At 46.2% G+C, this 14,606-nt stretch overlaps 1 protein-coding gene across 3 annotated transcripts in view; it reads right to left on the bottom strand.

Annotated features, from left to right (window-relative positions):
• The window catches only part of nr3c2 (nuclear receptor subfamily 3, group C, member 2), a 124,649-nt gene that overhangs the window by 13,121 nt on the left and 96,922 nt on the right, over positions 1-14,606 (bottom strand). For all 3 annotated transcript variants that reach the window (XM_066679518.1, XM_066679519.1, XM_066679520.1), the window contains 2 exons: positions 11,430-11,744; positions 8,034-8,178 (listed from right to left, as the gene is read on the bottom strand). In XM_066679518.1, coding sequence (XP_066535615.1) covers positions 8,034-8,178; positions 11,430-11,744 — 460 coding nt within the window. The remainder of the gene's footprint in view (positions 1-8,033; positions 8,179-11,429; positions 11,745-14,606) is intronic.

Below are 14,606 nucleotides of genomic sequence, written 5' to 3'. Positions count from 1 at the left end.
ACCACTCCTCACAGACAGTCACCCGGAGGAAACCCACGCAGACACAGAGAGAACACACCACACTCCTCACAGACAGTCACCCGGAGGAAACCCACGCAGACACAGGGAGAACACACTACACTCCTCACAGACAGTCACCCGGAGAAAACCCACGCAGACACAGGGAGAACACACCACACTCCTCACAGTCACCCGGAGAAAACCCACGCAGACACAGAGAGAACACACCACACTCCTCACAGACAGTCACCCGGAGGAAACCCACGCAGACACAGGGAGAACACACCACACTCCTCACAGACAGTCACCCGGAGGAAACCCATGCAGACACAGAGAGAACACACCACACTCCTCACAGACACTCACCCGGAGGAAACCCACGCAGACACAGGGAGAACACACCACACTCCTCACAGACAGTCACCCGGAGGAAACCCACGCAGACACAGGGAGAACACACCACACTCCTCACAGTCACCCGGAGGAAACCCACGCAGACACAGAGAGAACACACCACACTCCTCACAGACAGTCACCCGGAGAAAACCCACGCAGACACAGAGAGAACACACCACACTCCTCACTCCTCACAGACAGTCACCCGGAGGAAACCCACGCAGACACAGAGAGAACACACCACACTCCTCACAGACAGTCACCCGGAGGAAACCCACGCAGACACAGAGAGAACACACCACACTCCTCACAGACAGTCACCCGGAGGAAACCCACGCAGACACAGGGAGAACACACCACACTCCTCACAGACAGTCACCCGGAGAAAACCCACGCAGACACAGAGAGAACACACACCACTCCTCACAGACAGTCACCCGGAGGAAACCCACGCAGACACAGAGAGAACACACCACACTCCTCACAGACAGTCACCCGGAGGAAACCCACGCAGACACAGGGAGAACACACTACACTCCTCACAGACAGTCACCCGGAGAAAACCCACGCAGACACAGGGAGAACACACCACACTCCTCACAGTCACCCGGAGAAAACCCACGCAGACACAGAGAGAACACACCACACTCCTCACAGACAGTCACCCGGAGGAAACCCACGCAGACACAGGGAGAACACACCACACTCCTCACAGACAGTCACCCGGAGGAAACCCATGCAGACACAGAGAGAACACACCACACTCCTCACAGACACTCACCCGGAGGAAACCCACGCAGACACAGGGAGAACACACCACACTCCTCACAGACAGTCACCCGGAGGAAACCCACGCAGACACAGGGAGAACACACCACACTCCTCACAGTCACCCGGAGGAAACCCACGCAGACACAGAGAGAACACACCACACTCCTCACAGACAGTCACCCGGAGAAAACCCACGCAGACACAGAGAGAACACACCACACTCCTCACTCCTCACAGACAGTCACCCGGAGGAAACCCACGCAGACACAGAGAGAACACACCACACTCCTCACAGACAGTCACCCGGAGGAAACCCACGCAGACACAGAGAGAACACACCACACTCCTCACAGACAGTCACACGGAGCACGACTCGAACCCACAGCCTCCAGGTCCCTGGAGTTGTGACAGAGACACTACCTGCTGCACCACCGTGCCGCCCACACATTATATATTTCTGATTAAATTACTTTTATTTTAACTTCCATATTTCAGAGTAAATTAACTAAAACCTTGCTTCTAATTTAAACAGCAATATCCACGTGTACGAGGCGACACCTCAAGGTTATGGGTCTGAAAGGACGTGGCACCATCATAGAACAGTGAAAAGTACTAGACGCAAAAGAAAAACATTCACAGTGTCACACCAGAGTTACTCATCTAAGGTGTGGAGTAAGGCCTATGAGTGTCTCAGTGTGTAACTGGGATTTCGTAGAACACAACCAGCTTCTGAGACTCAACTAAGCTTTCACAGGGAATGAAATGAAAGGTGGTCTCTTTCGTGTCAGTGTCACAGCAGAGTAGGATCCACCACTCAAATCATACCTGCTCCGTGGGGGTCCTGTAGGGGCCTGAGTACTGAAAACAGAGTGAAAGGGGGGGCTGATAAAGTATGGAGAGCAACAGATGGACTTCAGTGTGTAATTGTAGAGCTGCAAAGCGCTGATAAAATGCACAACGAGTATAGAAATGAGGTCATCGTAATGCTACGGCTGGTCTGTGTTTCATAACCCTACAGATAGCAACATGCACAGTATTGTGCAAACGTTTTAGGCGACTTGCAAACGGTTTAAACCCATGTATCTCAGCACTAAGTGGGTTACAGCCAGTAAAAACACAGGATATGCCAGGAAAAACGCTGATGTTGTTTAGCTGCCAGATGCACAGAGATTTAACCCAATTCCCAACTCCCAGTTTACCTACACTCACTTGTCTCTCTGTCTGTCTGTCTGTGTGTCTGTCTGTGTGTCTGTCTGTACCAGGCTTCTCAACCGGGGTGTCGCCTCAGACATATTCTGACACTGCTGACGTAAGAATAAATACAACAGTTGCAAACCTTTATCATGAAACTGCAGCTGATGTCAGAAGAGTGGCGTGGCTAGTTAATTTTACATGTTTCACAAAAACAAAGGCCGCATCTCATGTGTCTCATGCACCCCTCGCCCTCACTCTCCAGCCCTGAGTACTAGTGAATTAACAGTGGCGGACTGGATGGGCCTCTGTCCTGACTGGACCTGTTTGACCTGTGCAACACTCACAGCCCCCTGCACTTGGAAGTCCAAATATTCCAAAAATATTGTCTGAATATTTCAAGAAATAAAATTGAAATATTTTGAGAATAAATTCTGAATATAAAGAGAAAACATTCTGAAAATACTGACCTTAACTCTCAGCATTTAAAAATACGCATTGAGAGATTTAGCCAGTGTGTCTACTGTAGTTTTCTTGCACGCTGTCAGAGCGTAAAACATCAGTTGTAAAAAGCACTATATATATAATATATTTGATTTGAAACAGAGGACGTAGCCAAAAAATGCAGTTCATTCTCAAGCAAATTATTTAATAAAACAATCCAAATGATCTGCTGCTGTCATAGTTTTATTATCAAGAACAAATATTTAAAAAATATGGCCGATTACAGCAGCTTGGTGGTGCAGGAGGTAGGTGTCGCAGTCACATCTCCAGGGTCCTGGAGGTTGTGGGTTCGATTCCCGCCTGTGACTGTCTGTGAGGAGTGTGGTGTGTTCTCCCTGTGTCTGCGTGGGTTTCCTCCGGGTGACTGTCTGTGAAGAGTGTTGGGTTTCCTCCGGGTGTTCCAGTTTCCTCCCACAGTCCAAAAACACACGTTGGTAGGTGGATTGGCGACTCAAAAGTGTCCGTAGGTGTGAGTGTGTGAGTGAATGTGTGAGTGTGTGTTGCCCTGTGAAGGACAGGCGCCCCCTCCAGGGTGTATTCTCGCCTTGCGCCCAATAATTCCAGGTAGGCTCTGGACCAACCGTGACCCTGAACTGGATAAGGGTTACAGATAATGGATGGATGGCTGTGTGTGTGTGTGTGTGTGTTTGGCTCTCAGACACATAGAATACATTTCACTTGGTTAAATTCAGAGTCCAAATTATGGTGTAATCCTGTTCATTGATGATTAAAACACATTTAATGCAAACCCTTCCAAGAAGAGGGGGCTGACACTGCAGCAGAGGGGGCACACATTCAATTAACATCCTCCATTTCATAAGAAATGTTGGATAAGCAAGTGTCCACAAACTTTTGGCAATTTAGTGTGTAATTTCTAGACTTGCCTCAGAGTAAAAATTCAGATTCACACCAGAAAACACTTCATTTTCCGTACGAGAGGCATCTCTGATTATTACATATATAGTTCATAAATATGTATGTTTTATTTATGCTGCCCACGCCTGCGTATGAAAGAATACATAAACTTTGTTCAGCGGCGCAAGCTCGGATTCTGCAGACTCATGGCTCAAACTGGGCAAAACACAAGTGAGAGAGAGAAAAAAAAAGAGGGAGAGGGGGAATACGAGGAGGAGTATGAATACTGACCACAGCTTCATGACCAGGCTCTCGGTCGCTATGGTGGCCATGGTGAGGGATCGTTGGAAAAGAGACCTGGACCTCCTCCTCCTCCTCCATACTCCTCTAATCGTCCTAAACATATTTTATTCATATCCTGCATTAATCCACTGTGGCCTTCTCTAGTTTCTGTATTTTTGCTTTTAGCATCCAATACTACGATCCACACTAAGCTCCTTTCCTCTTCCTCACTTTGTCTTTGCACGGGGTGAACCGCAAACGTTATTCCTAGTGTTCCTCTGCTTTTCTGATATTAAACAGATATTAAATCATGACTTCTGGGTCTCTTTAAGGTAATGCAGGTGCGCACTGAGACTCTTTTACATATTACAGGTTAAATTTAAGCCTTTATTTACATTCTACTACGTATGCTTCAGTTTTACACCGACCTTTCAGTAAAGAAACCTGAGTTAGAGCTACTGCCGCTTGCCTTTCCTCACAACAGACAGAGCATGGTCATATCTAGCACTTGGCAAATAGTCCCCAGAGTCATGTGTCTCTGAGGAAGCATGTGCTACCCTCATCCTCCCAGGACTGTGGGATACTGTGTGTGTGAGGGGGAGTCCTAACTATCAGGTGGAACTGGTGATGACTAATGATTGTGGAGAAAAAATATTAGGATTTAAAAAAAAAAAAGCAAACAAAACACAACCCACTGCTCAGGAAATTGTCAACAGGGATATGGTGCTTCTACTTTGAACACTGCATTGAATTGTATGAGCTGGAGAGAGAGAGAGAGAGAGAGAGAGAGAGAGAGAGAGAGAGAGAAAGAGGGAGAGAGAGAGAGAGAGAAAGCGAGAGAGAGAGAGAGACAGAGAGAGAAAGAGAGCGAGAGAGAGAGAGAGAGAGAGAGAGACAGAGAGAGACAGAGAGAGAGAGAGAGAGAGAGAGAGAGAAGAGAGAGAGAGAGAAATAGGGAGAGAGAGTGAGAGAGTGAGAAAGAGAGAGAGAGAGAGAGCAAGAGAGAGAGAGGGAGAGAGAGAGTAAGAGAGTGAGAGAGAGAGAGAGAGAGAGAGAGAGAGCAAGAGAGAGAGAGTAAGAGAGCAAGAGAGTGAGAGAGAGAGAGAGAGAGAGAGAGAGAGAGAGCAAGAGAGAGAGAGTAAGAGAGTGAGAGAGAGAGAGAGAGAGAGAGAGAGAGCAAGAGAGAGAGAGTAAGAGAGCAAGAGAGAGAGAGAGAGAGAGAAAAGGGCTTTGATTTTTTGCGATCTGTCCTTTGGTAAGAGGCATAGTTTTTGAGGGCACTGAAAACTTTTGGAAACTTCTGTTAACAGCACTATTTAGTCCTTTTGTTTTTGCATTCGCAGTAGAAGTAGGCCTTCGCTTCCCCTCCTCTGTTTCCAATCGATATCTTTTAAGGACACTGCTCCATAAAGTTCTACTTTCGCTCCACAGCAAGGTCTCTGCTGAGAAATCCCAATGCTGGAGCTGTTTTAACCCTTTCCTACCCAGCACCATTGGAAGGTACCAAAACATTGCAGTGTTTTACAGCATCACAGTTGTGTAGATTTAAGGAAAATAAATGTGCGCCCAGATTAAATGTCTCACAGTTAGTTTACTTCAGCACAAACATTCAGTCAAATAAGCTAGCATTTACCAAACATATTCAAACAGAATGTATATACGGTCACTGCCGTATCCATAAAGCTAACCTAAATTAAATTATGTTAAAACGTCTAATGAGGAGATTACTCCATGTACAGAACACACCTGTGCTAATGCTAACTTAAGAATCTGAAATAAATAAGTAGACGTTGTAATAAAAAGCCAGAGCATGCTACAGGTGAGATTCTGTGAGAGTTTGTATTGTAGCATAAATGCTAATGTGTGAGGCTAATACTCTTACGCCATTTTAACAGTTTTCTGGACACAGCAACAATGACATGCAGAATAATTAAAATAAAACATTATTCCATGAATATTATTTAAATGATATATGTTTACATACTATTTATAACTTAAAATCTTTTATACTTTCAGAATATTAGCATTGTGTAGCATATGCTAATATCCTCTGTATGAAATGACACTGATTATTTTATGCATTTATCTGTAAAACTACTTTTATATTCTTTAAATTCTAAACAGACTGCACAAAAAACTAAACTCTGCCACTAGCAATAATGATGAATTGGCCTGTGCTCATTACTTCATACACACACACACACACACACCACATAATCTTGTTCTTGAACAGCAGTGTCATGCAAGGCTTCGTGACTCCTGGCAGAGGGGTGGTCATTCCAGGGGGCAGTAAATCAGCAGCAGGTTAGCATAGCTGCCCCAGAGTGCCAGGAACACGCTGGCCACATTCGTCACTGCGTTTTGGCCCTGACCACTGTGTGCGGATGCGTGGGAGTCCTTTACAAGCAGCAGAAGCTCAGAGAGTGGACGTCACTGCGTGCGGAGGGGACATTTAGAGCGCATTGTACTGAGATCATTATTCTGAAGGAACTACCTGAGGAGAGAATGCTAGAGCAGCCATCTGTCTAACCAGGGTGCGGACATTAGCAGTAGCTAGCACTGCATATTCAAACACACAGTGTACACCAGGGATTTCTCTGTGTCAGATCAGATGCATTGTATCTTGTTAAAAGTGAGAAACCACCCTGTATTTACCTCATTCCCACTCACATTGTCATTAGGACATCGATTTCTCAAGCGTAATTCACTTTTTCAGTGCCCTTCCAGGCCTTGCGTTGTTTGGTATGGGTCCAAATTTCTCAGCTTGTCTTGCTCATTTACGACAAACTCAGGACGTATGCAAATGGCTTACGGAGAGATTCCTCAAAACAAAACTGGATACTCGCGACTGACAGCTGTTCAACTGCACACACAGCTTGGATAAACTCCTTGGACAAGCATTGGTCAACTGAATGAGAAGCCCTGGAGCAGCTGTACATGAGCCTTTAGGATTAGCACACTGGAGGGTATCCGTATCAGTGTAACTTCATTCTGAGGAGCGTGGATGAACACACCCAAAAACTGTTGCTTGCGTGGTGTTGCTAACTGACCTCACAAATGACACTGTGGCTGAATGCAATCAGATTCTCACAGCCTTTGGCTATATTCTGTCCCACTCTCCAGCCACTCAAAAGCTTTTACACCTTAAATACTTTTGTTGCCCTACCCGTGCATTTTCTCTAGTGACAGGAGGATGCAGTCCCAAAGCGTTCCTGCAGGGGCCGCTCTTTTCCCTCAACTAAATTCTACTTTAGACCTGTCAGTAAGCAGCTTCTCAAAAAACTATGAACAGCTCTCCCCCATCCCCGTCTTGTCATCTCTCGTCCATCTCCGAGTCACATGACCTATTGACCTCACTATCCGGCTCCAATGATGTGATCAAGTGCTGCTTGCGGAGAAAACGTATTTCCGGCTCTAGCTTACGTTACAGGTGCTAGTTTTAGAACTGGAGTTTGTTTTTTTCCCAGGATTTTGACATCAGAGCAAGCTCAGCATGTCAAAAGTTTTCAAAATGTTTGGCTGTTCTTAAGTCAAGTATTTCAGTGTTTATACCACAGTGCCTTTGCCTTTGCTTCATCTTTCCAGCGTACGGTCAAAGGGGAAAGAGTTGCGGACTACCGGCACAGCTTCTAAACTCTGGATTTCATATCTGAGGGTTATGAATTTTGTAAATAAACTGTGCAGACATGAGACTGGAAACATCAATAAGCCTACAGAGTAATCCTACCAGAGAGGCTTTTGGATTTAGTCAAAACTTAACCAAGAAGAAGTTGAGGTTTACCTCTTACCATTGCTTCAAAGTTGAAGCGTTGGATTTTGAAAATGAAAGTCTTGTTGTTGCCTTAAAATATGAGCTAAGTCTTACCACAAAACTAAACACAACCAGTCTGAAATCTGTCCCATTGCCTTTCTTTCCTTGTTTACCTTTACTTACTTTATGCTACGCTAGCTCCACTGCAAAAACTAAACACTTACCTATAAACCTGATGTAAAGTAAAGTATCAGTTTAATTGAGAAAGTATATGAGATCTTACTCGTCGAAGACGAGGTCCGGGGCAAAGTAGAGCATCTGGGCGTTGGTGTGTTTGTAGGATCTCCAGCTGAGAGAGAAGGATGACAGACACATCCACGAGTACTGGATTAGAGTAATCTGATCCTCAATAGGCAAGGTGCGGAAACCTGGAAAGAGTTAGAGAGAGAAAGAGAAAAAGAGAGGGAGCACATTATATACTGTTAAGCAGAACAGTTAAGGGTTTAAGGTACAGCAGTTGAAAATTATTCATTCGTTCATTGTCTGTAACACTTATCCAGTTCAGGGTCACAGTGGGTCTGGAACCTGCCCGGAATCACTGGGCGCAAGGTGGGAACACACCCTGGAGGGGGCACCTGTCCTTCACAGGGCGATACACCCTCACACCTACGGACACTTTTGAGTCACCAATCCACCTACCAACGTGTGTTTTTGCACCATGGGTGGAAACCAGAGCACCCGGGGGAAACCCACGCAGACACAGAGAGAAAACACCACACTCCTCACAGACAGTCACCCAGAGGAAACCCACGCAGACACAGGGAGAACACACCACACTCCTCACAGACAGTCACCCGGAGGAAAACCACACAGACACAGAGAGAACACACCACACTCCTCACAGACAGTAACCCGGAGGAAACCCACGCAGACACAGAGAGAACACACCACACTCCTCACAGACAGTAACCCGGAGGAAACCCACGCAGACACAGAGAGAACACACCAAACTCCTCACAGACAGTAACCCGGAGGAAACCCACGCAGACACAGAGAGAACACACCACACTCCTCACAGACAGTCACCCGGAGGAAACCCACACAGACACAGAGAGAACACACCACACTCCTCACAGACAGTAACCCGGAGGAAACCCACGCAGACACAGAGAGAACACACCACACTCCTCACAGACAGTAACCCGGAGGAAACCCACGCAGACACAGAGAGAACACACCACACTCCTCACAGACAGTCACCCGGAGGAAACCCACACAGACACAGAGAGAACACACCACACTCCTCACAGACAGTAACCCGGAGGAAACCCACGCAGACACAGAGAGAACACACCACACTCCTCACAGACAGTCACCCGGAGGAAACCCACACAGACACAGAGAGAACACACCACACTCCTCACAGACAGTAACCCGGAGGAAACCCACGCAGACACAGAGAGAACACACCACACTCCTCACAGACAGTAACCCGGAGGAAACCCACACAGACACAGAGAGAACACACCACACTCCTCACAGACAGTCACCCGGAGGAAACCCACACAGACACAGAGAGAACACACCACACTCCTCACAGACAGTCACCCGGAGGAAACCCACACAGACACAGAGAGAACACACCACACTCCTCACAGACAGTCACCCGGAGGAAACCCACACAGACACAGAGAGAACACACCACACTCCTCACAGACAGTAACCCGGAGGAAACCCACGCAGACACAGAGAGAACACACCACACTCCTCACAGACAGTAACCCGGAGGAAACCCACGCAGACACAGAGAGAACACACCACACTCCTCACAGACAGTAACCTGGAGGAAACCCACGCAGACACAGAGAGAACACACCACACTCCTCACAGACCCAGGAGCTGTGTCACTACCAGCTGCACCGCCGTGCTGCCCCAGTAAAACGATTATTATTATGTGTACAAATGTGTTATAGTGTTTTTGTGTAACATATAAATGTAATTTAAAATTCAAACTTTCAACTACTCCTTTGTCTTTTTATGGTAACAGTTGAAGTATGACAAATGACATTTTATTACCTACAAATTTAGTATTATTATATGGCATTCACAATCACTAACATGGAAATCAGATTCACATGCTTTTACAGTGCTTTTTCTTGATGGAATTCTCCCGCGCCATTTTCAGGCTACTTAATGTTTAGATTATTTTTTGTTAAATAAAATGAAAATACTCATTCTTAATACTACACAGTGACCATAAAACGACAAAAGCACAGGATAACGTTTGATATTTGAATTTCAATTAAACATTTCACAAAAATAATCATTAAAACTTATTTGTACACCTCATATCTTTATTCAAAATAATAATAACATTCAAACAAAACAAATGTGAACAGTGTATGATATCTCCTGGAATATTGACAGGAAACTTTGTGATATTTATATCAGTCCATATCGCTCAGCGTCCGGACCTGTCCCTGAGCCCAGACTGAGTCATACCCCTCAGAAACTAGAGAGTAATGACCCTCTGACTCTCTGTGTGTGTGTGTGTGTGTGTTTATCTATGTTTTAAAAATAGACCCTGTGTTGTGTGAACAGGCAGGTAAACAGAGCTATGTTTGCATGTGTGTGTGTGTGTGTGTGTCGTAGCTGCCTGTCTGGAAGTGTTAATATTTGTCTAGACACGATAAACTGTTGTGGCACAATCACCAGAATCAGCTTTACACGAAGTGCCCAAGGCTTCCATTTATCACCCTGCTGTTTACTGGAGCACCAGGAACAGGACTCACTGGACACTGGACACAGAACTGACTGCTCCACCTCCACACGGGCTACAGCTACAGCATCACACGAGGATGCTATTAGAGAAGATAAGACTGTCATTGGGCAGATAGCTGGGATGAATGGGGATCACACTCCCAATATTCTGATAATTGACTCAGTGCTTAGACAACTGCACCATTCGTAGGGTTATAGTACGGAGGATCACTGGGGTTCCCTACAGAACCTCTGCATGAATGGTATGTGAATGGTTGTGTAGGTCTACATGTACTGTATATACATTCATTTTTACATGTGTGTTTTATTATTTCCCCATCGCGCACCACACTTAAACACCAACGTATAACGTATTTCAAAAAAACTGTAACATGGCAGAGCAGAACTGATCTGAGTGATGAATGATGGTCCTCTCCTCAATGTTTATCATGTGCTCCTGATCTTTGAAAGTCAGAGGGCCCAGTTTGACCTGGTGACTGCCGGCTTTCTATTTATACAACTGGATATAGCAAGCAGACACCCTGGTATCAAATAATTGCAATACAGCAAATGAGCCGTCAGAGAGGGGAAGGCTTAAAGACTTCAGTGTGAAACGCAGAGACACAATCTGTACCAAACTTCGGAGATACATTTAATAGAGGTCACTGTATCTCAGGTATATCCAGCTGGACCAGCAATCTCATCACACACGGTCTACACCATCTATGATGTATGTTTATATGGGGACCCTTTATACTGCGCACCCTCTGTGGACAGTTTTATAGAAGCGTATCACGTTAAAGGGGGTGCTCTGCTGAATGCATCAGAGGAAAAACTACCACATCCTTTTTATATATTAAAAAACAAGCATGTTACAAAGGTAGGTGATATGATTTCAAGCCCATAATGTTGGACATACCTGGAAGTACTTTGGCCCATTTGACCACGCGGATCATCTGCTTTCCGGCGAGTCTATTGAGGCTGGACAGCAGGTGGTCCGTCGTGTCCGGCTGTGTGTTGTCGTAGCCGGCGAAAACCACCTCGGGCTCGATGAGCTCCAGGACGCTGCAGACGGACGGAGACAGGAACGGAGCGACCGCAGGGCCGTGAGGGACCAGAGCCATGGACGAGTTCAGCTCCTTCTCTGAGGAGAGGAAGGGGGCGGAGTCTTTGGAGACCTGCACCGAGTCCTCGCTCACACTCTTCATCTTCCCCAACTTCTTCGACTTCCGTGCTGAGAGGAACGGAGACGAGCAGAGTTCATTTTTTTTTAAATAACACACTGTTATAATATTTAAATATTAAAACATAACTAATATTTAATTAAGAAACAATGAGACTTTTTAAATAACTCACAGGTAGTTGCTAAGTGGTTGCTATGGTATCAAAAATGGTTGCTAAGGTGTTGCAATTATTACCAAGTTGGCTGCTAACTTGTTGCTAAGGTTTTGCTAGGTGGTTGCTATGGTGTTCCAAGGTGTTGCTATGATGATACTATGAGAGGGGGGTGGTTACTAAGGTGTTTATAGGTGGTTGCTATGGGATCTCAAGTGTTAGCTAGGAAGCCGCTATGATAAAAGGTGGTTGCTATGGTGTACATAATAAGCATCAGTGTACAGAATAGAGTCATATTTTTCTCAATATATTTTCATTCATACGTTGACCTTCTGTGGGAGGACAATTTAAAGAATTCTCCTCTTTTAATTTCAAACACAAATACAGCACTAATTATAAAAAGAATTTTTCATATTAAAAGCTTGTTTAATGAACTATGAATAAGAAAAACTTTAAATGAAAAGAAAAAGACAGAACATTATTAATGAAAACTCAAATAAATAAACTCATAATATAATAATATCTAGAAATAAACAAAAATAAACACTCAGCACAGCACATGTCCACGTCAGGTCTGTGTTCACTGAGCTGGGGATGAGACGGAGCTGTGCTGTACAGAGAAAGCATGCTGAATAAACCGAGGCAGGTATAAAGGCCTGGACTGAGAGACTGTCCTGAAGACAGAGATTAAAACAAAGAGCGTTCTTGAATCGCAGCTGTTGGAGAGCGGTAGTTAAAAATCCAATTTGAGGCAAAATTGTGTTTGTTTTCCTCCCAGCGAAGCGTAAAAATAGACAATAAATTGCTGTGGTTGTTGGAGGAGGCGACTCAGATTAAGGCCTGCCGTGGGAAACACCAATCAAGCCAAGGTGAAACAGTCATCTCTGATTCGCTTTATTGTCTATTGTTTTTGTTTGTGTTTACTGCGTGGCTGGCCTCTTCGGTCATGGCGCCTGCTGTTTATTTGTCTGTGTTATTGCTATCGCGTGCTACACAACACTCCAAAACACCCACAAACAAACAAATCAATAAAGGCGACACATTTCAAATGTGCTTTGAAAATTAGAAACACATATTCTATCCATCCATCCATTCATTCATTCATTATCTGTAACCCTTATCCAGTTCAGGGTCGTGGTGGGTCCAGAGCCTACCTGGAATCATTGGACGCAAGGCAGGAATACACCCTGGAGGGGGCGCCAGTCCTTCACAAGGCAACACAGACACACACACATTCACTCACACCTACGGACACTTTGAGTCGCCAATCCACCTACCAACGTGTGTTTTTGGACTGTGGGAGGAAACCGGAGGAAACCCACGCAAACACAGGGAGAACACACCACACTCCTCACAGACAGTCACCCGGAGGAAACCCATACGAACACGGGGGAGAACACACCACACTCCTCACAAACAGACACCCGGAGGAAACCCACGCAGACACAGGGAGAACACACCACACTCCTCACAGACAGTCACCCGGAGGAAACCCACGCAGATACAGGGATAACACACCACACTCCTCACAGACAGTCACCCGGAGGAAACCCACGCAAACACAGGGAGAACACACCACACTCCTCACAGACAGTCACCCGGAGGAAACCCACGCAGACACAGGGAGAACACACCACACTCCTCACAGACAGTCACCCGGAGGAAACCCACGCAGACACAGGGAGAACACACCACACTCCTCACAGACAGTCACCCGGAGGAAACCCACGCAGATACAGGGATAACACACCACACTCCTCACAGACAGTCACCCGGAGGAAACCCACGCCAACACAGGGAGAACACACCACACTCCTCACAGACAGTCACCCGGAGGAAACCCACGCAGACACAGAGAGAACACACCACACTCCTCACAGACAGTCACCCAGAGGAAACCCACGCAGACACAGAGAGAACACACCACACTCCTCACAGACAGTCACCCGGAGGAAACCCACGCAGACACAGGGAGAACACACCACACTCCTCACAGACAGTCACACGGAGGAAACCCACACAGACACAGAGAGAACACACCACACTCCTCACAGACAGTCACCCGGAGGAAACCCACGCAGACACAGAGAGAACACACCACACTCCTCACAGACAGTCACCCAGAGGAAACCCACGCAGACACAGAGAGAACACACCACACTCCTCACAGACAGTCACCCGGAGGAAACCCACGCAGATACAGGGATAACACACCACACTCCTCACAGACAGTCACCCGGAGGAAACCCACGCCAACACAGGGAGAACACACCACACTCCTCACAGACAGTCACCCGGAGGAAACCCACGCAGACACAGAGAGAACACACCACACTCCTCACAGACAGTCACCCAGAGGAAACCCACGCAGACACAGAGAGAACACACCACACTCCTCACAGACAGTCACCCGGAGGAAACCCACGCAGACACAGGGAGAACACACCACACTCCTCACAGACAGTCACACGGAGGAAACCCACACAGACACAGAGCAGCTGCACATGAGCCCAAGCTCTCAAAGCCTAATGACGAGTGTTGGTTTTGCAATTTATTTTATTCTCTGTTGTTAGATTTACTGTGCATTCACGCACCTGTCTGTCTCACCTTGTCTCAACCAATGGCTTCGCTGATAATTCCTATCATTCTCTGGAAGAATCTGAAGCCTCCTGAAGACTCCTTGGAATCTCAGGCATTCGTTAAAGTCAGAGAGAAATGCTTAAGTCCTGTAATACCTCTCTGAGTGACTGTTAACTAACAA

This window comes from Hoplias malabaricus, chromosome 8 (genome assembly GCF_029633855.1).
Source record: "Hoplias malabaricus isolate fHopMal1 chromosome 8, fHopMal1.hap1, whole genome shotgun sequence".
Taxonomy (NCBI): domain Eukaryota; kingdom Metazoa; phylum Chordata; class Actinopteri; order Characiformes; family Erythrinidae; genus Hoplias; species Hoplias malabaricus.
The sequence above is the reverse complement of the archived record's forward strand: the minus strand, read 5'-3'. Positions and strand labels throughout refer to the sequence as shown.